The sequence below is a fragment of the Excalfactoria chinensis genome, chromosome 3 (genome assembly GCF_039878825.1).
Source record: "Excalfactoria chinensis isolate bCotChi1 chromosome 3, bCotChi1.hap2, whole genome shotgun sequence".
NCBI lineage: Eukaryota > Metazoa > Chordata > Aves > Galliformes > Phasianidae > Excalfactoria > Excalfactoria chinensis.
The window spans coordinates 60,957,528-60,979,799 of NC_092827.1; the positions used below are offsets into that span (position 1 = coordinate 60,957,528).

At 34.2% G+C, this 22,272-nt stretch overlaps 1 protein-coding gene across 4 annotated transcripts in view; it reads right to left on the reverse strand.

Annotated features, from left to right (window-relative positions):
• Positions 1–22,272, reverse strand: part of ADGB (androglobin) — a 70,732-nt gene that overhangs the window by 18,600 nt on the left and 29,860 nt on the right. For all 4 annotated transcript variants that reach the window (XM_072331308.1, XM_072331307.1, XM_072331305.1 and 1 more), the window contains 12 exons: positions 20,216–20,246; positions 16,552–16,720; positions 15,539–15,602; positions 14,182–14,284; positions 12,391–12,532; positions 10,060–10,174; positions 8,591–8,758; positions 7,564–7,699; positions 5,837–5,971; positions 5,356–5,449; positions 3,716–3,850; positions 3,357–3,510 (listed from right to left, as the gene is read on the reverse strand). In XM_072331308.1, the coding sequence (XP_072187409.1) occupies positions 3,357–3,510; positions 3,716–3,850; positions 5,356–5,449; positions 5,837–5,971; positions 7,564–7,699; positions 8,591–8,758; positions 10,060–10,174; positions 12,391–12,532; positions 14,182–14,284; positions 15,539–15,602; positions 16,552–16,720; positions 20,216–20,246 (1,446 nt within the window). The remainder of the gene's footprint in view (positions 1–3,356; positions 3,511–3,715; positions 3,851–5,355; positions 5,450–5,836; positions 5,972–7,563; positions 7,700–8,590; positions 8,759–10,059; positions 10,175–12,390; positions 12,533–14,181; positions 14,285–15,538; positions 15,603–16,551; positions 16,721–20,215; positions 20,247–22,272) is intronic.

Sequence of the window (22,272 nt, forward strand, 5' to 3'; positions counted from 1 at the left end):
ATAATAATTTTAATATTGTAAAAAATTTTAACTCCACAGACGATAACAGCTGAAGATGAGAATGGTAATATTTTGGCAATTCACCCACAAGATGTTAAGCAAACAGTAGCTGTCCACATGTATAATAAAGCAAAATTAGATAAACATGAAATAAGAATGTGAAAACCTCTTCATTCATGGATAAACCAGACAAAAATCTCCATGCTGGAGCTTGTGGGAAACTGTATGTGAATACAGTTTGCTGCATGGAGATTTAGAGATAAGATTCAATCCAGCGTTAAAATAGTAACACCCCAGCATTTAATAATTTCATTGCAAGACATTAAATATCAGTATATTAATCTTATTTAAAGTCTTCTAGGAGTCCAGCACAAAGCCAGAGAAGGGCATGGTGGAGAAAAAAACTTGGCATGAGCCAGCTGCGTGTGATTGTAGTCTGGAGGGCCAATTGTCTGCTGGGCTGCATCAAAAGAGCAGTGGACAGTAGATCAAGGGAACTGACTGTCCCCTTTTTCTCTGTCCTTGTGAGGACCCATCTGGAGTACTGCATTCAAGTCTGGGGTCCCCAGCGCAAGAAAGACATAGAGCTGTTGCAGTAGGTCCAGAGATGGGTCACACAGTTGGTTTATGGGGTCCCTAGGTGTCGTTCAGCTGATGTTTAGAAATGCTTCTCTGTTATTTTCTACCATCTCCTAAAATAAACTTGTGTATAAGACAGTAAAAGAAAAAATAATAAAAAAAAAAAATAGGTATACAGTACCAGTATAGAAAAATAAATAAGTAAAGAAACTGGAAGAAAGTAGCAACTTGCATTGCATTTTTTATCTAGACAGTAGGACCTGCAGAAAGTAGACACAAAGACATTATTGTTAGTCTGCAGATTTTATCCATTTTTTAATATTCATTTCTGAATGATTGAAGGCATTCCTAGAGCAACTTTGCAGCAGAATAACAACATCTACTGATAAATTTACTTTTACTTTGTTTTAATCTGCTGATTCTTGCAGAACAGCTAACTGCTAAATTTATTCAAAAGGAAAAATAACTTGTTTTATAATAATATACACATTTAGGAATTCAAGCATACTATATTTTCTTGTTTCATTATTGACATTTCATATAAAATACTGTTAAAAGAAAGGTAACAATCAGAGTAAAATAATACCACTGTATGCAATTGTCAAGAAACACAGAATAATTGTCTTGTCAAACCATCAGTCAAGTTTTCAATAGTGTTGCAAGTCCACTGAAGCATTAATGGACCATTTGCAAATAGGAAGGTAAATTGTTTGGTGTAAGTCCAAACTTTTATTGAAAAACTCAGTAGCAGAGATAATGAAATAAAAGAAGTGTAAAAACACAGCATACATGTATAATTCTGCTTTAATAGGCTTAAATTAAAACCACTTCTAACTAATATTAACCATATTTTATAATGTTAAATATATAATCATAGGCTTAGAGAGTAAGAAAAATGTCTGCAATAATAATTACTGTGGAGAGGTCTTCAATAAAGAAGAGAAAATAACAATAGTACAATAGTAATTTAGCTTATGACAGAATCACTGGAGCTATCACGTGCTGTATCCATGCAATAATGGTAAGCAGGTGGGGCAGGGCACACCAAAATGAGCATCTCCAAAACTAAAGCCATAGTACTGTACAAAGATTGGTAAGATCTTAATTAGAATACTATGTGCAACCCCTGACATCTGTATTCAGAACAAGTATGTAAAACTGGAGGACGTTTGTGGTGGAGGGGGAGAAGGGTAGCAACAGTAGCGTTGTAAGACACATGTTCCATTCCACAAGACATTAATAGGACAGTCACAGTCTGCTAAGCAGGACAAATGCTGAGATGAGTTCTGAAATAAATCTGAAGTTCTGATCTTTCTTTATACAACTCATCGTTATCCAGAAAGGCTGTAAGTAGTGTTTATCACTGAGATTTCACACCCTGCCACTGTCAAACTACAAACAGAACCTTCCTTCCTGTTGGAATACAAACCCCACCTCTGAAGATCCCAAGTTAACTCTGAGAACTTGATGAGTTTTTCTGCAACCCTGTATGTTCCTCCTGTAGTAGTAGTCCCTACCTGCCACATTCAGCTGGCATTCACTATATACCTTGGATAAAGCAACTTCATTCTATTGGAGGGGATGGGGAAAAGGTATGATAATACTGGAAATAAAATTACAAAAAGAAGACAACAGAACTGCTACAGTCATGGACTAACATCAGTTCCTTTCTACTGACAGAGAAAGCTAAAGCTTGAACTTATCTTTTCTAAAAGGCTCAACCATGGGTAGATTGTCTAGCACAGACAATATTAGGGGTAATATTGAAGAGTTTAGAAGCAGGCTAGAATAGGAAAAAGACGGGAAAATAATTATAAACTAATTTCTGGATTAGTTCAATCTGATGATCTTCTGAACTATCAAACCAATTAAGCTATATGAAATCTGTGTGAGAATAGAGAAGCGGTCAACACCTGTTACTGATCATTCTTATAAGTCTAGGGAAATGCTGTCATTATGAAGAAACTAGAGAAGATAACTACATCCAGAAAACATTTTGAAACACAAGGTTCTTAATTAGTGATACTTCCTGACCTGGAACTGATTTCATTTAATATTTTATTTATTTATAGTGAAACAGTGATCTATGTTTAATTAACTGATATCACAAAGGCAAGGGTTATAATTTTAAAGGAAAATAATTCAAGGCTACTTTAAATAAGGAAAATGGTCTGAAAGAAAAACAGCACTAAAATCAATAGTGAAATACACCACATTTCATCAAGAGAAATAAACAACGGGATTCAGTTCTTCAGGAAAGCACTCAGGCTACAGCAGTGTGAGTCAACAAGTCTCTTGCAAGAAAAATAAAGGGTGTGGAAGAGGGGAAAACGAGCATCAGTCAGTTCTATAAGTAGTAAAGCCTGCCCGAAAGACATGTAAACTAATCATTCCTTACTCATCATTTCTTTCATTTTAAGTTAATCTTTGCTGCAAAGTTTTCTGTGCTCAGTACTCTATATCATAAACAAGAAAAAAATGAGAACGACTGGGAGCAGTCCAAAGGAGAAATAATCAAGAATATAGGAAATCTAACCTTTAAAAAAAAGACTGAGCAAGCTGTCATCATTAGCCTTAAGATTGAAAATCTGGGCGATATACCTTCCTTCAGAATTAAGACAATTCATTCAGTGTTGAAACTTGGAAGGAGGTCGGCAATAGTCTGACTCTTTTAATAAGCATGGCCATACTTCTAAGCAGAGCATTAATATGTAGTTGAAAATGCCTATAGAATTCAGCACTTTTATTCCAATTATTTTTATACTCCACACATTTACCTTATTTTTGGGGTAAACGTGAGGTGCCACTTTCAAAAAGACATGTGGCATTTCCTCCAGTGTGTCGTTATCAATTACATGAAGTCGACAGGAAGGAATAGTGGTATACATCTTTGGCACTATGAGCATGTCTTCTGGGACAAAAAATGTTTCTCTAAAATAAAACAATGAAAAAACAAATTAAATTCATTTTATTGCCACAAATTGAATAATTTGTGTAACAAAATAAAAGTATACATTAGAACTTAAGGAAAACAGACTAATGTAAAATCATGTGTTTTGAAACATGTTAGTGAGAAACAGAATCTATCATTATTTCTTTCCAATAAGAATCATATAAAAGGCTATACAAAACTCACCTAAAAACCACAAACCAAATATTTGGTGGCTGATCAGAATATGTTACATCATAGTCAGTGAAAGAGATCTTACACCACTCATCTTCATAACAAGGGAAATTTTTGATTGAGTTACAGTTTCTTTTAAACATTTCTCTGTAAAGTAGAAAAACAAATAAAGATTTAAATATACTCACAATCAGGAGAGGACATTTATTGATGTATATTATGAAGAACATTGGTTCATATTTGAGGGTAAAGTGAAATCATAAGATGTTTTACTAATGCTATCTTTTCTGTTATTGGATCACAATAAGAAATAATAAACCAGGTAAGGAAGGTGCTCTATTATTTTAAGAGCTGGTAGCCTTACATACAAATATGTGTTGTGTTTCCATCAGTCTATCAATTAATTATTTTTATTATTAAAAAAATAATAACAATAACATTACTTAGGATACCTTCCATTTTTTCATATTAAGCTTCCATCTTGAAGCTATAGAATCATAAGGTGATTTAAAAAAAACTCTTTCTTTAATCTTTAAACTCTTAGGTGTTACCAGTTTCTGTGGAATTAGTTCTAAACTGACTGGCACTTGGCTGACACTGGGAAGCTTATTTATCATTCATGGTATCAAAAGTTAATGTTCCTCTGAACATGACCAAGTTTTAAATTGCTAAAGTATTATCCACCAAATCAGGCCAATGGTACTTTGATGTTTTGCTTTCTCTAAAGAGCAATTGGAATTACACAAACAATCCCCACTTTCATATTTTTAGCCATGATAATAGCCAACCTTGGCATTTAATTACAGGTGAGTCACAGAGCGAATCTAAACTTTGTCAGAATTAGTTTAAAGCAGAACAGTCTGAAAAGTTTTGCAAAATAATATATCTTCCATCACTGCTGAGCAGTGCACATGGACAGAGGAAGCCCCTCAGAAGCTCCAAATCTGTGAACTCCTTGAAAATTACCATATGGGCAAGCACAGTGAGCTTCTCTTTGTGAATGTGGGATTTATAATGAGAAACAAGCTGAAAACTTAGATTAAATAGAGATGTTTTAGGGCTCTTTAAACTAAGATTGTGTTGTAAAATGGTACTGCTTCTGGCCTATGGTATGTCTAGGCTTTAAGTATGGGAGAACTTCTACCCTAGCACTAAACTCCTGAAGTTTTTGCTTATAACTTTATAGGTCAATAGGCTTTTTATATTAAACAAAAGTCTGTAAGCTATTTAAAAATAATAGTTAAAAAAAATATAGTATTGTGATTTTAAATGAACAAAACGTGCTTTTTAAATCAACTGGATAGATGTTTAACGAAAGAAACAGTATCAGACTCCTACCTATGGAACGACCTACTGGATATTAAAAATCAAACAAACAGAAAACAATATTCCACCTGAAAAAACAAAAAAAAACCACCAACCAACTGTAAGGTAGCACCCTTACCTAATGGTTAGACTTGATACAGTATTACTCATGCAAACATATAACAAAGCACAGCATATCTCCACAGAAAGCATGCTATCTTTTCTGACCAAGTTTCATAATTTTAAAACTGGTAACGCACTTCCCACATTTATTGTGCGCACCAGCAATTTATGGCAGCTCTATGGAAATGGCTGTAATGAAGTAGTATGATTTATTATATCATTACCTTAACAACACTACAGCACACTGTTCAAAATTCAACTCAATTGAAGTCCACAATTTTTGCAGGGTTTCTGTGACAGCAGCGTTTTCTTTAGTACCTAGAAAAATAAGTTTGATAATGTACATAGTACCTTAATTTCACACTGTTTTAAATGTACGCCAACCAAATATTTGTGAAAAATATCACCTGGAAGCCAAGTGTCTTATGAATGCTGTCTTATTAGGAATATTACAGAGGTGCCAGAGGGCTGACAACTACTTTCTCCTTTCACAGAGGAAATCCCAATTATCATCACCTTTATACTTTTCAATACTTCTCCAGCTTCAAAAAATTATGTGACTAATATTTTCCATTTTAAATACCTTCATAATAACATCTTGTATTGACATGAAATGCCATAGAAAATTAACTGGGTATTAATTAAGAACAAAGCCCTTGCAGTAAATATTTGAACAAGATGAAACATTTTTGAAAAAGGACACACCTGGTTTTCTGCTGTTCAGTACTTTTCTTACATAAGTGCCCCTCCAAACAGCTTGGAGTTTAAGAGCTGCTGCTGTTTCTTCGGATGTGGGAATGCTTTTCTGCCAGCTACTAAGGGAAGTCACTTCACAACTATCTGAAAGAAGAGGGAGAGAATGAGAACACCAGTAAGGCTGGAAGCCTTGTAGCTGCTTGCTATAAAGTAAAAATACAAAGAAGACCTGTGTTACAGAAATAATGGTTTCTGCATAAAATTTCCATTTGTAGCAAAAATACCACTCTTAAATTTTTACTCCTATCATTATAAAAATAGTCACTGTATGCTGCCTAATTACAAAGTTAGCATGCAGCTACTATGCTAATGCTGAATACCAAATCATCATTTTTTGCTTGTCTACAGACAGCTGTTGCATTTTATTTTATTTTTAAATCAAGTCTTGTAAGATGAAATCATCTTCCAAAAATAAACCAACAGATTTTGATGTATTAAAGTCTGAATCTAAATAAAGCTTAAAAGAGCTTCACAAGATTTCAAGTGTTTCTATCTCTGCATCTGATTTTATTAAATAATAATTTAAACACCAACAACATTCAAAACATTGTATTTGATTTCTGCTAAGGAGGTACAGAATAAGGGTAACACAAATAATAACATGGAATTTTGTTTATATGACTGTGACTTTCTGTTATCAAGAAGTTTTTGAATGGAACAGAAATTAAAATACAAGAATCCTTAGAGCTGAAACAGACATCTCGTCCAATTTCTCAGCAATGAACAGGGACATATACAGCTAGATCAGGTTGCTCAGAGCCTGATCCAGCCTCACCATATCTCTGAGCAACCTCCTCCAGTGCCTCACCACCCTCATTGTAAAAGACTTTTTTCTTATATCTAACCTAAGTTTACACTCTTTAAGCCTGAAAACATTTGCCCTGTTTCTATTGCAACAGACCCTGCTAAAGAGCCTGTCTTCTTCTTTCCTGTAGCTCCCCTAATAAGTGGTTTCTGACAGGTTACTAATGAGCAATTTGATGGAATTCTTGCCCAGAATTATCACCCTTGAAGCTATCAGCACAAGGATTTATCGGGGGAGGTTATAGGGAGTAGAACCACAGGGAGGCAGTATCAGGAAACCAGCTGGGATATGCATCTGTGTACAATGAGGGGAAGTGAGCTAGAGGGAGAGGAAGACAACTCTAGAGATAAATTCAGCACAGGGAACAAAATTGATACACTACTAAAAAAAAAAAAAATGGAGATAGCATTTGAAGATCTGACTTGATTTGACCCACCCTCATACACAGACAACAAGAAAAATTTCATTCATCTATTACAGTACTTTTCAATGATGACTGTTGATTTTTGAAGGATTATAACTCAAGTCTTGTAAGATGCACAACTAACCTAACAATTCAGCAGTGCTAATGTAGGCCAGTCCTTCTAGGCATAGAGCAAATTGATAGATTTTAAATTTGTAAATTAACAGAGCATAAATATATATTTTTGGACCAAAGAAAGTATAAACACAAAGTATAAAAATATTTCTAAAAATACTTTCTATACTTTTATTCTGAGATCTGTCTCACCGAATAATTTCAGACATTCTGCTAATAGTAGAAAACTTGAGTACCTCATAAGAAATGAACCACAGTTATTTAGTCAGGATCAGTGAAGATTTATTTCCCCCCAAAATACGTTTGAAGTTTTTAGCAATACCAGTACAATACCTGAAGACACACTGTCATCCTCAAATATATCAGTGTCTTTAAAATCTAAAGTGAAGGACCTGAAGGCAAATTTATACTCAGGAGGTATCTTGTCCAATACATGTTTGATCAAAGACAATAAGGCACTATTGAAAACCTTAAAAAAAAAAAAAAAAAAAAAAAAAAAAAAAAGGAAAACATTAGTCAGATAATTATTTATATGTAGAAGCCAAATTATATTGGCTCCCATTAATGTTTCAAGAAGTGTTTGGTTGTTCTCATTTTCATGTCATGCTTGATTTGGTCTCACGCAATTAGTCCACACTGTGGAAATCCAATACTTCAAGCAAGCATGCAAGAGAAAACCATTTCCGTGCCCAGCTTTTAAATACAGGACAGATTCCAGTACAGAAGTTTTCATTACCTAGAAATGTCTTTTCAGTTTATTTGAAGTAAGCTGATTGTGTCAGACCAGAACATAAAAGACCATGATAATTATCATAATGATATGGGCATGCCTACTGAATCAGAAGATGACCCCACTACAAAAAGTAGAAATATACTGATGGGCAAAAAGGGAAAATTTGGTGTCCTACTTTCATATACACTGATGTCTGCTTTTATTCTTGATACCTTGATGCTCTTCGGAAAGCAGAAATCCCGTCCCTTTTTCAATCTTTGATTAGATTAGAAATTTCAGAGTATGTTTTTCAGAGCCAGTTTCACAGTCTGAGTTGAAGAATAGCTAGGTCTTAATGCTAGTGATGTATTGTGACCAACAGAGTGCCCAGTGAAACTGACCAAAAGAGAGATTCAAATTTAAAGCACAGTGCACATATTAAAGTGTGCTCATAATAAGAGAAGATAATTATGGAACGCTGCTGCAAGTTTTATATGCATTGATGCTTAATAGTGAGTGCTACATCTGAAACATTCAGGAGGTCCTTTGTAAAAACATAGCCACTGGTCTAAAGTAGATAATGACAACATTAAGCTGTTAGCTGATCTCTGCAGTCTCTAGATATGCTTTTGCTGAACAAAGTTTCACCTTAAAATGTTCCTCAGCCATTTCAGTACCATGGATGCCAGGAGGACAGTGAGTTAGTTCCAAATCCTTCAGAGCTTCAGAAAGTTTGGGCTTACTGCTGAAATTATTAATCACATTTCCAATAGCTGTCAGGATAGCAGTAGCCTGCCCAATAAATCGGCAGCTCTCCTGGGGAAAGAGGAGAAATATTAGCCATTGCTATCTGGATTGTTTTAAGATTTTGTTTCCTTTGAAGATTTCGCTTCTTCTCTGAGCAGTACATAGCATTTTTTACTGATGCTGAAGTACCAAAAATTCCTTGAATCAACTGTCATTTACTTTATAAACCATAAAATCAATTATGTATTCAAAATTCATAATGTCCAAAATTTCCCTAACTTAGCTATTGAAATGAAATTATGACAATGTTCGAACAAGTAATATAAGGTATACATCTGTTATGGATTTTTTTTTCCCTTTATTATTGGTCCTAGAACATTTACTCAAAAATAACACGAACATAGAAACTTTCTACTGCAATAAAAAGATGACTGCTGTTAGCTGAAGCGTACAGCATTGTTATAGAATGGTGTAGGTGAGAATTTGTATTCACCTGAAAACAATGCTCAAATACATGCTGCCTAAGGCATCTTTAAACTTCACCAGCATTTATGTGCAAAAAAAAATGGACATTTTATTACAAATGACATACTGAAGACAAAGAGATAGTCCAGCAACAAACAATTTTTAATGCCCCAGCTTCTATAATTAAAATTCTTAGCTAGAATAAATATCACAGATATACATAGTGCTGCTTTAATACCCTATTATTAGGATCTTGAAACTGAACTGCTACATGAATTTGCCATTATGTTCACCCTCCAATTTATTTACTTAATTTTTGCACAGCTGAAGTCAAGAAGCTGCATTCCCTCCACGTATGATCATGCCAAATATTTGGGCATACTGCTTGCCCAAGAAATCTTGAAAACATGCATGGGAGTGATACCCACCTAGAACAAAGGCAACAAATACTAAAAGCTGTAGGAATTACTCCCCAGGGCATCTTACCTCAGCTTTGAGAAACTGAATCAATTTTTCATTTTAGGAATGTGTCTCTGGGACACGGTGAGTAAGTAATGTGAGATCTCATGGGACAAAACAACATTTATTGATGTGACAATCTATTTTATTAGACATGTATATTTGAACATAGGTCACTATTTGTATGTGTACTTCTCCACATACCTCAAAGAGAGAGCTTGTACACTAACTTGGACATATGTATCTCAGCAAGAATATTTTCAGTATTCCACTTTATGCAATTTTTCCACATGAAAAGAGAACGTTTTCAATCCACTCACCCATTTCATATTAAAATTCATATTATACTCTCAAACATACTAAAAGACAAATAGTATTTCTCTTCAAAACCAAATAAGTCAGAAATAACTTTAACACTATACTTGACTAGTTCTAGACACGCGTACCTTTTCGAGACTTCGCATTACAACATCCTCTTCTCCAAAGACACAGGGCACCATGCTAGAGAGATGAATATGGTGTCCTACAGCAGAACTTACTGTAAAGAGAAGTACGTGTCGTCTACATTAAAGAAAAAAAGAAAAGTAAAATTTAAATTAAAAATAACTTTTTCCATTTGTTGTTAAGTCACACTTATTCTTAAGCTTCCCTTTTCATAACATTTGCTAAAATAGATACCCTTTCCCAGATTCTCTCACTCTCCAAATCTTGCATTCCTAACTCCTCACTTTGCTAAAACTTCCAGATACAGGCAAATAGGCAAAGTCAGAAAAGTCATTATTTTATTTGTTTATATTTAGATTTTCTTTTTTCTGCAATAGGATAAGTAACACCACTATTTCAGATGGATATAAGCTCAAAGTTTTTAGGTCAGCTATCTACACTTAAAAACACATTTGCTCTAGAAAACTTCTAAAGAAAGCTAAGTGCTCTGGTCATATAAATTAGACCATAATTTCTGTGTTTACAGAGACATCTACCAGAAAAAACACATGCCAGGTTAATGTTTCAGAATGATTATTTTATATGGCAACTGTGGGTCACACCATCAAAAAGTAACCTACTCAGGTGGCAATTAACAGGAACTTAGTGTGTGCTATCAGCACGCACTTCATCTCATCACACCCTACAACATACTCCAATTATAAAAGAAACAATCCCAACTATGGTTACACAACATATGGGCTTCAAGCTCTTCTCACAAGAGAATAATTTCCTGCAGTCCCTCTGAGATACTTGGTGAGGATGCTGACATCAAATAGCAAAGCCTCACAATCTTCTATCATTGTCAGAATGGCATTTAGACAAGCAATATTAGCTGCAGCTTCATATTAAACAGAAGTACAGCAGCAGGAGTAAGAAATTGCTCACCCCATCCTGAACGCTTTCGAATTTTAACTACATGGTCTTCAGGACTGAAATATAAGACACTTTCAAACAACTGACAAAGCAGAAGGAAGAAAGTACCTTCCAGGCTGAACAAGCCATATCTCATTTGAAATAAAATGGAACAGTGGTCAATAAAGCCCATCTGTTTCCCACATGCTGTAAATGAAAGCTTAATGAAAGACTGCTGGCCTTGGCAAGAGTAAAGAGAACGTAGGAAGCTCATAATTTTGCAGGTACAAAAGATGCACATTTTATTGCTTCTGTAGAGGACAAGGACATGCAAATATTAGAAACTGTGCCAAGGAGATGTGCGTACTGATAGAACAAGCCTATAGTAAGAATCACATCTTTTTTTATATTTAGTGTGAATTTACATGATTAGAGGGCACTAGTAAAGAGTTTATTACCAATATTACCAAGTATTATGGTACTTCCTTCTTATACCTGTTCATTCGAAGACTGACATGATTTTATTTTGCTTTCAAGACATTTAAAATATTGGATGGACATACTCTGTGTGAATTTTCTGAAGTACGTTTTCTTCAACAGTGTAATATTGATTTATATCTTAGAAAAAATAAACAAGTTGAAAGTTTGCTCACTAAATAAATTTTTGAGACATCTTTTTTGAGATTAAACTGGTGTGTGTCTCTCTTTTCCAACAAAGTAAAAAGCCTCAATGAACTCATCAGCAACTACATGCTTATTGAATGCTAAAATGATGTCATTTTTCACTTGAACCATTTCCAGAAACTAATAAATATCAAAAGCTCTTGCCTTTTAATTATTGATTTATTCTAAACACCTGGAAATGCTTTACAAAATATGGAGTTAAATACATGTAGAAATAAATTTTATTGTGTGCTAATAATGAAGTTTTGTAAAAATCTCACTTGGAATGTAAGATAAGCTATCCAAGGTCTCTTGTAACCTCACAGAATTTCTCATCTCATCATTTATAAATCCAACTTCAAGAAAAGCTATGAAGCTTCCTACAGTGCCATTAATCTTTCACATTTCCACTAAAAATCCTAATATTTTTTAATTTTTCTTGGTCCTGTGACAAAACGCTCAAAATCATTCTCATTAGAAACAATATTATGTAGATTTTATACTCTGTGATGCTTTCTGTATTTTTTTTAACTATTTTTTTTCTTGCTAATTGCAAAAATAGCAAAAAAAAAAAAATCAAAAAAATTATAAAAGTTTTGGTAATTGTATTAAATTCATAGCAATTTTTCAGTTTCACCAAATCTTAGCTATCAAAGAATTTGATTTAAATAAAAACTTATGTTTTATAAAATAAAATCTTAGCTAGCGTGTAAGGTAAACGATCATCTTAATCCCTAAGTAATAAAGAGCCTTCAGGAATGAAGCCTTATACGTACCCAAGAGGGAGATTTAACACAGTAGCTTTGGTTGCATATGTATGCATCTTTAGTACAAGTTTTCCCGGAGTCATACATTTCCAAGAGAAATGTTCAATCTTCAGCAATGCCTTTGAAATTCTAGAACTTTCTTGTTTAGCAGCTATAATAAAAAAAAGGGGGGGAGGGGGGGGGGGAGGAGGGAGAAAAACGGGGGTAGGGTGGGGTGTAGACTATAATAGTAAAGCTATCATAATTACAGAACTGCTATCTACAGTCACTGAAGTCTTTACATAGCCTTTGATAGCTCAGAGAAAAGGGACAGTCAAGAAAAACTCATAGGTGGCAAAGAAGATAGTTGATTTATTTTTTAGATGGTTGATCTATTTTCTAGAAAACCGTGGTCAAAGCAAGGTACTGGAAGAATGTGCAAACCAGGTGACATCTAAGACACTTAAGTCTCTTCTAACGCTCCTTAAAAATGCATTCTGTCCACATGCAAAGGAAGTAAATATCCAAATAAAGCTTATGTTTGTTATAGTTATTTTAACTATACTTTTGATTAGATTTTGATTAGTTTTTGTTGGGATGGTTACCTTTTGGGGGGGAGGGGGCTCTATTTAGTTCCAGCTGCTCTACTCCTGAAGTACATCTGGCATTTGAATAACTTTTTTTAACTTATGCTGATTTTCATAACAATCAATAGCTATATTGTACGCTACTGTTTGTATTCCATTGATACAATCAAATGTACATTCAAACCATCCAAGTTTAGGGATCTTGAAATAATTGCTCTTTAAATACAGTTAAGAGCTTACAGTATATTGGTTAAAAATCAGTTCAAAAATCACTTTAGTGCAATTTTGATCAGTTCAGACATAAAGATATCAGGAACAAAAACTATGCAGATGAAAAAGAGAAATAAGAAACACAAGGAAATCCATATTAAAAAGATTCTAATGAAGAGCATGCAGCAAACCATAACAAACAGTAAGGAGATCCTTTCAAGAAAATATTCATCTTCCATATGAACTAAGAACAAAATGTTCATAGACTTCAAATACATTTCTATGAATCTGTTTGCTTATTTAATGATAAGCTGCCAAACTGTGCCACAATATTCCACAGCCAAACACAACTGCACAGACATTGAAATACACAGTTGCAGCCTGGAAGGCCAACTGTATCCTGTGCTGCATCAAAAAAGAAGGGCAGTCAACAGGATGAGCGAGGTGACTGTCCTCCTCTATTATGCCCTTGTGAGACCCCATCTGGAATACTGTGTGCCTGGACCCCCAGCATGCAAAAAGATGTGGAACTATTCGAGTGGGTCCAGAAAAGGACCATAAAGGTGACCAAAATGGTGGAGCACCTCTCCTATGATGAAAGGTTGAGAAAGCTGAGCTTATTTGGCTTGGGGGAGAAAAAGGACTGGGGAGACCTCATTGCAGCCTTAAAGTACTAGAAGGGAGCTTACCACAAGGAGGGAGGGTGAATTTTTCACATGGTTTAATAGTGATAGCACAAGGGGGAGTGGTTTTAAACTTAATAAGGGAGGTTTAGGTAAGATGCCAGGAAAAGACTCTTTAATCAGTAGATGGTAAGGCACTAGCACAGGCTGTCCAGAGAGGCTGCAGATGCCCCATTCCTGGAGGTGCTCAAGGTCAGGTTGGATGGGGCCCTGAGCAGCCTGATCTGGCAGATGGCAGCCCTGCCCACAGCAGGGGGTAGGAATGGATGATCTTAAAGGCCCTTTCCAACCAAAGCCACTCTATGATTCTATGAATATGAACTTTTCTTCATTGGCCTTACCTCCAGTGTAATCCCAGCATACTAGCACAGAAAAGCTAACCAGGATTTCAACAGGCTTCAGACTATCCACAAGTAAATAATAGAAGACTCGATCATCAGTAGCCTGTATAGAGAAAGAAAAAGGTTGTTTTAAATTTTTATTGAATGTTGTCTGCTTACGCATTTTTCATCCTCAACTTTGATATGTAATTCCTATGCAAATATAAACATTATAAAATAACCACGCTGTTCCTAGAAATTCTTTAAAGTCTGAAGGTGAATGAGCTTCTTTGCTACTGAGCTGTTTTAATATGTACTACATTTTCTTAGAGTCATTTCAATAAATTTTTGGTGCTTGATCCTGGAATGTTGCATATTACTACTACTTTCATAGGATAATATAAAAGTGTTCTCTTATAGCTCTGATACAGAATTTTTCTGTTAGTTCATACAGCTCAAGCATATCAATGTAAAAAAAGAAAATGGTGTTACAGAAAAGGGTGATTAGATAAGTTTCAGCTCAACAGCACATAGTGTCACATAGACTTCAGGCTAATTATGGTTTGAGAAAATATATCATGAAATGTTTCATAAAATTTCTTATTATGTGATTATAAATGCAGAGAGATATAAAACTGAAGGTATACGATAGTTATAAAGTATAATCCATGTAGTTATCCTTCTCAGTATAGAGTTTTACATAAAATTCATGCCTAGAGTTTGCACTTACTCTACAATTACATTTCAGTTACAGTATGAAACTGGAGCTGGAACAGGATATTCAAGCACATTGAATAACCTTCTGATAATAGAAACTAATGGTAGGTTTAAAGAAATCCTGCAATTTTGTGCAACTAAGGAGTATTTCTAATCCCCACAATAGAACCTCATGCATATCACTGTAGGAATTTGCATGTACAGTTAAAGTAGAAGGCTAAGCTAAACAGACTTCTGATTTGGGTGTTAGATGATAGGTGAAGATGAAGGAAGAGAGTTGAAGAAGGGATTTTGAAGCAGAATCATCACTGAATTTAGATGCTGTAGGACAGATTTCACTCAAAATAAAAGAAAAAGGTGCAGTTGCAATTCATTGTAATGTATACTCTACCAAATTTGATGACTTGCATACTCCATATTTTTGAATTTATTCTGTAATGGCAATTTATAACATACTTTATTCTTGATTTGAACACAGTGAAACACTTCCAGGTATTTGCTAGGAACATAATCTGTAATAATCCTGACACATTACTACTTTTTCAGTAATAGCAGTTCTATGCTATGTACCAATTACACTTAGGATATATGTATTATATAATTACATAAAGTTTTAACAAAGACAAAAAAAAGTACACGAAAAATTAATACAATTATATACCTTAAAATCTGTCTTCTGATAGTTATAAGCATATGTATGTGGCTTGTGAAAAACATACAGGTTCCTAGGAAGAAAAAAATATATAAATTATATATTTCAGATAAGCATCTGTTCCATTATATAAGTTTTACATTTTAATCAGTAAATGCATTGTAATCTTCCAAAAGTCACTCAAAACTACTCACAAATGGTTCAGAATTATTAGTTTCATTAAAGATGAATACAGTTAACCTATGGAAAGATGAATAGCTTATACTTTTGCTGCACTTCTACAGTGGTGTGTTGGTGGTCAGGCCATTGGCTTTTCTTATTAACCTATAATCTGTAAGCTGTAACAAGTTAGTATTTTTCAAGAATTTTCATGCATAAAAGCTACTGCAATAAGTTAACTATGAAGCATCATTTTAAGGAAGAACTGTTCTGCAAAGTTTACTAGTGCCTGGTCTCAATTCTCTAGTGTTTGCTTACTTTCAGAAACATTTCTTTTAGTCTACAAATCGTACCTGAAATACACAAATATTAAATAAACTACATGATTTTTGAAATCATAAGATTTTTTTTTTAACTAGGTGGGAGAATATAAAGTTTCTTTTTTGGAGCAAACACAGAAGATTTAACAACCTTGATTGCTCTGAAATATTGATGCTCAGACACAGAGATTGATCAGTTAGTGGCTAATGCGTCTGACTTAGAAGCACCTTAACTGCTATGTGTTTCAAGACCTGCCATCTTCCACCCATGTCACAGTGTGGCATTTGCTTTGCGAAGCAGATGTCTGTGCTCTCCACAGTACTCTAGAGCGCACATGCAAGGCAGACTGGTGCTGCACCTTCAGATTCACTGTCAGTAGAGACAGTGTCCAAAGAGAAGACTTGGAACTAACCTGAAAGGTAGGAAAACTATATAGAAAAGATCTGTTGAGATGATAGAGGTTTCATGCAGTCACTTTTCATATTTTATCACTGTTAGACTGTATATTGTAAGGAATACAACACAAAACTTCTGTTCCTTACTGGAAACAAACACAGAAGTCCTCAATGCTAATCCAGGTTTCCTTGGAAACAGAAGTTTTTTCTGACTTGATTTCTTGCTTTGATTCATCTACTGCCTTGCTGTTCATAACAGTATCAGCTGTTTCTGACATTTGTTTTGCATTAGAGCTAAAATTCTCCTGCAGTTTTTCTGTAGACATAGGAAGAAACACAGATTCAATATACAGGCAACACATGCATCAAAGTAAAATCATTCTTACGTTTAAAAAATTATCCTAAAATCACCAGGCTATTTTACATACATCTCAGAGATTAAAAATAATGACTGCAGTATTCACCTAAAAAGATCAAAAGATGACTAAAACAATTCAGTATAGCGTTTTGTTGCTTCCATCTGAAACTGCTTAAGTATTCTGTCTCACTATACCATTACAAATGAAACTGTGTACTGGAACCTTTATTATGAGCATATAAAAACATTGAATCCACTGCTTCTGTAAAGTGAAAAGCTAGTGTGGCATTGTAATTTTTATCACCCACAGTAGACATAAAGGCCTATCCTTGCTGCTGGGACTCAGAATCCCTGTGATGCTACTCACATTAGTCAGTCAAACTACTTGTTAATAGACTTTAATTAAATAATGTTAATTAATTTTCCTGTAAGTAAATCAGAAATCTCACTATTGTCAGAATCATGCCAAAATATCTGCACAGAATATCACACATGCGTTTTGTAATAAGGTATTAACATTTTAAGTTGCAATATAATTTCACAATCTCTGCCTTTATGAGATTCACATGAAGTTACTCAGAAGTTACTCAGTCTTCTCCAAAAAGTTTTAAGGATAGCCCATACTATTCAGCTGAGAATAGTAGAATTCAACAGTTCAAACATTAACAGCTGGTATTTCAGAATGCTAAGGAAAAAGCTGATAATACCAAACACATCATTATGACAAAGAGGAAAGCTAATTTAAAAAAAAAATATAATTTATTTCTGAATATGCTTTTTAATATTTCATGTTCATTGAAATACAGTGATCTGCTAGATAACTAATGAGCTTATAAGATGGAAGTGATTGTAATAATTTTTCAACTTTTTGTCAAGAATTGAAAGGAAAGTAATGGAAAGAAATGTGCTATATTCTCTTTATTCTCCCTTATAGTATGAGAAAACTGCCTGAAAGCTGTAAAATGTAGGCTTCTCCTGAGAACTGTGTAACATGGGTTTTGGGCCTCCAGTGAAATAACCGGTGTTTGTCTTAAAAACCTGACTGTTGTAGAGACTATGGAAAGGGGGGTCACCAGAGTATAACTATATCCCATGCAGCTCAGTGTTGCTCCTCTTTTTATTCTGAACACAGGGACTAGAGTGCTATCAATAGACATTGTTCAAGATCAGTTGTGTCAATAGATTTCTACACCCTTCAGATAGAAGAAATACTCCAGTTTATTTAAAAGTCAATAGAAAAACCTTTCTGCTGATCATCTACGCAGACAGGGGCCTGAGGGAACATAACCTTCAAAGGGCAGCTAAAGGCAAAATCAGTTTCAACAAAATGGCAGAATCTTCCCCATTTTTCTTTGAAGAAACAGTGAGAATCTTATGAGGGAAAAAAAAAAAACGCATTTTTTCCATTTTTATCTATGTATAGCAAAGATAGCGCTGTTCAAAGTTTCCTGGAATTACACAGAAATACAATCCCAAAAGCTGTTCACAGGCCTTGTATGCAAGAAGGAGCACTTCCAAATGTGAAAAACCACAAACACTAGGTGATATATTGAAGATATAATTTCTGGAATAAAGATGTGACTACATTTGACACAAATCTTAAGAGCTGCTTTATACAAATCAGTATTTTAAGACTGACATATGGAAGATCATTTCAGCAAGTAATTGCCTGTAACTATAATACAATTTATTCCTTGAAAAAAAAATGTAAGCACTAATTGAATACGGAGGGATATAAAATGGGTAAAGAGATGATTAATTGAAAGGCAAAATAACTTACTCCAGGTAGAATATGTCAGACTATCTTAGGGTTTTTTGAGAGGCCAGGATTTTTTGATGTAAACAGTGAATTTAAATAATGAAGTGCAATAGATATAACTTCGCCAGATTTCAGGGAAGTAGCTGATTTGATATCATACTGATATAAGCAAAATTGAATATGAGATTTGGTATAAAAAGTGTAAGGTGTGCAGTGAAGACAGCAGTGATATTTATGCAAATGTAAATGCTTGCATTAGGAACACAATTTGAAGAATTTTATTAAGAACTGGGGGCATATGCATTGGAATTCATGAGTAAACTCAAGTTCTCTGTTCATTAATAAATTACAAACTGACACTGAACCATCCTTATCTCACACCTCAAAAAAGTATATTGGTTCTCAAAAAAATATCAGCATATACTGTCAAGTTCAACAGACAGCATTAGTAGCAGTTCATCAGGGTTCCTGTACTAATCAGGGTTAACCAAGAGTGTGGGAAAGGAATATGAACTGCAACATCAAAGACTGGTAAATGGTCAAAAAAGAACATCATCTAATTATGCTCTTAACAACATGCACATTCCTTCTACTTTCCCTGCAATGTATCTATAGACTGGGTGACTCCTCAGTGAAGTTGGATGACCTTTGGAGTGAAAGAAAAGTTTGCCCAAATTATTAAACTTATTTTGCATAAGTAAGTTGATAAAACTCCTCCATGACGTATATGATCACTGATTGTGATGCAACAAAAGGATACAGGGACATTTTGAATTATACCAATATTATAAAACTGTATCATGTTATTATTCTAGAACCAATCTGTACCCTAATCATTAATTTTTTCTTCAAGAGGCATTTTCTGACTAGACTTTCAAGTAAACAGAACGTGTAGCTGTCCGGCTACCGAAATGCACCTATTTTAGAATCAAAAAATAATGATAGCTACAGAAATAGTTCAGCACCCCAGCATATGTATGGGAGGCTTTAAGGAGCCATCTATTGTAGACTATTATATTTCTATTGGGTTTGGGGCCAGAGCTAAAACAGGTACTGAGCTGTGAGTCAGTAACTGAAGGATTATATTTCCAGCTCATTAACTCAGAATTTTGATGCAGTGAGATTTTACTGTTTTGTTTCTATGTACTGGAAATATAAAAATCCTACAAAGAAGTAAAAAGAAAAGACATCCTAGCACTACAGTGGTTGAAATGATTGAAAGTCCTTAAAAGTATGATGTTAAAATAATGTTTTTTGCCTGCACTGAACATATGTTTCTTGTTATTTTCCATCTGCACACTCATCAAACCCTAACAGATTAAAAGCATAAAAATATAACATTTATTAAAATTGAAGTAGTCCTTTTTTCTCGTCTTTTATTTCAGAGCAAACAAAACAAAAACAGTTCACGTTCTTCAGAAACAGAACTCTGTGCACAAAATCCAGTATATTTTATTGTAGAATAACATTCTAATGTGAAAAAGTGCAGTTTTTTCAAAATATTCCTGGAAGTTAGGGAATTTTAAATACCAATATGAAGATTCCGTTCTGCAGTTACACCCATTCTTTGAAGCTTTTGCTACCAAAACCCATAAAAGCATAAGACTGATTCTATTATTAAAATGAAGGTTAGCAGTGAAATCAAATTATATGAGAATGGCAGAAATCCAAATATGAATTTCAAAAATATTTACCTTCAGTGGGTCTCTCTGTTTTACGCTGCTCCTATATGAGGGGAAAAAAAAAAAGTGATTCTAATTTTGCATCATACTTTCAGAGAAAATTTTCCTTTTCACATTTGTCCTTCCTGAGCTATAAGAAATGAGCTAGTATATTAACTCCAAAGGAAAAGGAATATGCGTATGTTTTTCTGGAGACATACATATGATCTGCAGTCTGGGATAAAAGATGCTCCACATGCCTACTGGTGTACTATTAAAAACATTATCTGACACTACTGTTCTTTGACAATAAGTTCTATTCCAAGAAGTAATTAGATCTATTCTAAATGTGGTTCTATTCTATTCTGTTTTCATTCTTGGAGAGTATATAAAGGTCTCTTCCAACAAGAATTTCTTATTGTGTGTTCAACTGTCAGTTGAAACACCACACACGATTGCTACAGCATTTTCGGTTTTGTTTCAGCAGCATAAACTAAAAAACATCAGTAATTTTTGACTTTGTCTTTGCAAACAACTTTACTCTGACCATTGCCATTTCAAAGCTGAATTAACATGACTGAAGCTGAAATTCAGTTAGCTTGCCTTTTGGAAAGTCCACTTTGCACTCAGCTATCGGAGGGTTAACTGGACTAATTTTACCTTTGCAAAGGAAAATACTGAAGTCAAGAGGTTCTGTTACAAACTTTGCAATCATCTTATTCCAGCTCTTCACCTAACAAGCATTGTTACCTCCTCCCCACCCAAAATCCTCATCTATATTCATTTCTGTCTATGGCAGAAGTGCTAATCTTGAAGTTGACAGCACTGAACATCTAGATAAACACAGTAACTGCCTGCTTAAAGCTGAAAACAAAGTTATTAAGGCTGAGTATAACACAGTATGAAATTCTACAAACTGGCAATAAGCTAATGATCTGAGAAAATCAAGGCTGCACTTTCAGCATTTGCTATTTCTAATCAGTTATACAATTATTTATATGTATATTGTTATTTTCAGCTTCAAAACTAGAGAAAGAAATCTCTCCTAGATTATCTCCTAGAGATATACCCATAAAGTAATTTTAATTAGAACATTCAAAATGGGAAACGAAGATTATTCTGCAAGTTAAAAATGTTTTCTTTTTCCATCAGTTCAAATGCAGTTCTACCTACATACCACAGCTATTAATAGCATCAACAATTTTCAGATGAAATTTAACTTGAGGCAAAGGTAAGGTTCAAGAACAAGTTAATTAGCTCCTCATAACTTCTTACATTTCACCTCTGAATCAGATTGCCCTCAGACTAAATCATATTCACGTCTTCTTACCACTCTTCTTTTTTTAAAATCAGTATCTCTCTTTCATGTATTTTCTTACTTGCCCTTGATTTTCCTTGTTTGCACACCCTACTGTGACAGAGCAGCTTTCTGCAATCAGAATGGCTCTTAACTCCAGAACCAGAGGAGAAAAGACATTCTAGACTATTTCTATGCCTCTAGCAATAGATGTCTATTACTTTACAATTAACTAAATCTGCATAGAGACAGAAGTAAACCAACCAATAATTATAATACTACTTACAGAACCTTTTTATCCCACTGCTTTTGTAATGGTTTTTTTAATTTGCAATAATTAAAAACACGTTTAAAAGAACGTGCTGTACGATTCTAGATAGTGTTTGTAAAATGTGCACAAAATGCAGAGTAGTCAAAAACATTTCACTGCAATGAATTTTCCTTCACTACAGCACTGCCTTATTTTTAACTAATAAATGTCCAATAAAAATATCTCCATGGATATACACTTTCTGCATACACAATGGATATAGAACAGTTTAAAAAGAAATGAGTTTCAGATCTGAAATATAAAAGTTGAATCATAATATATTCTGAGGAGGAAATATGTAAATAGGTGCTCCAAAATTACAGACCAAAAGATTTTCCTTTTACATCAAGTTTTACCAAAGTTAATAATTGAGTTTTCTTTGTGACACTTTGTCAATGAAGATACATAATATTGTCTTCAACAGAATGCCTGTGGTCTTCAAACATATTAGGCAACTCAAGTTGCTTATACATCAAGTCACTG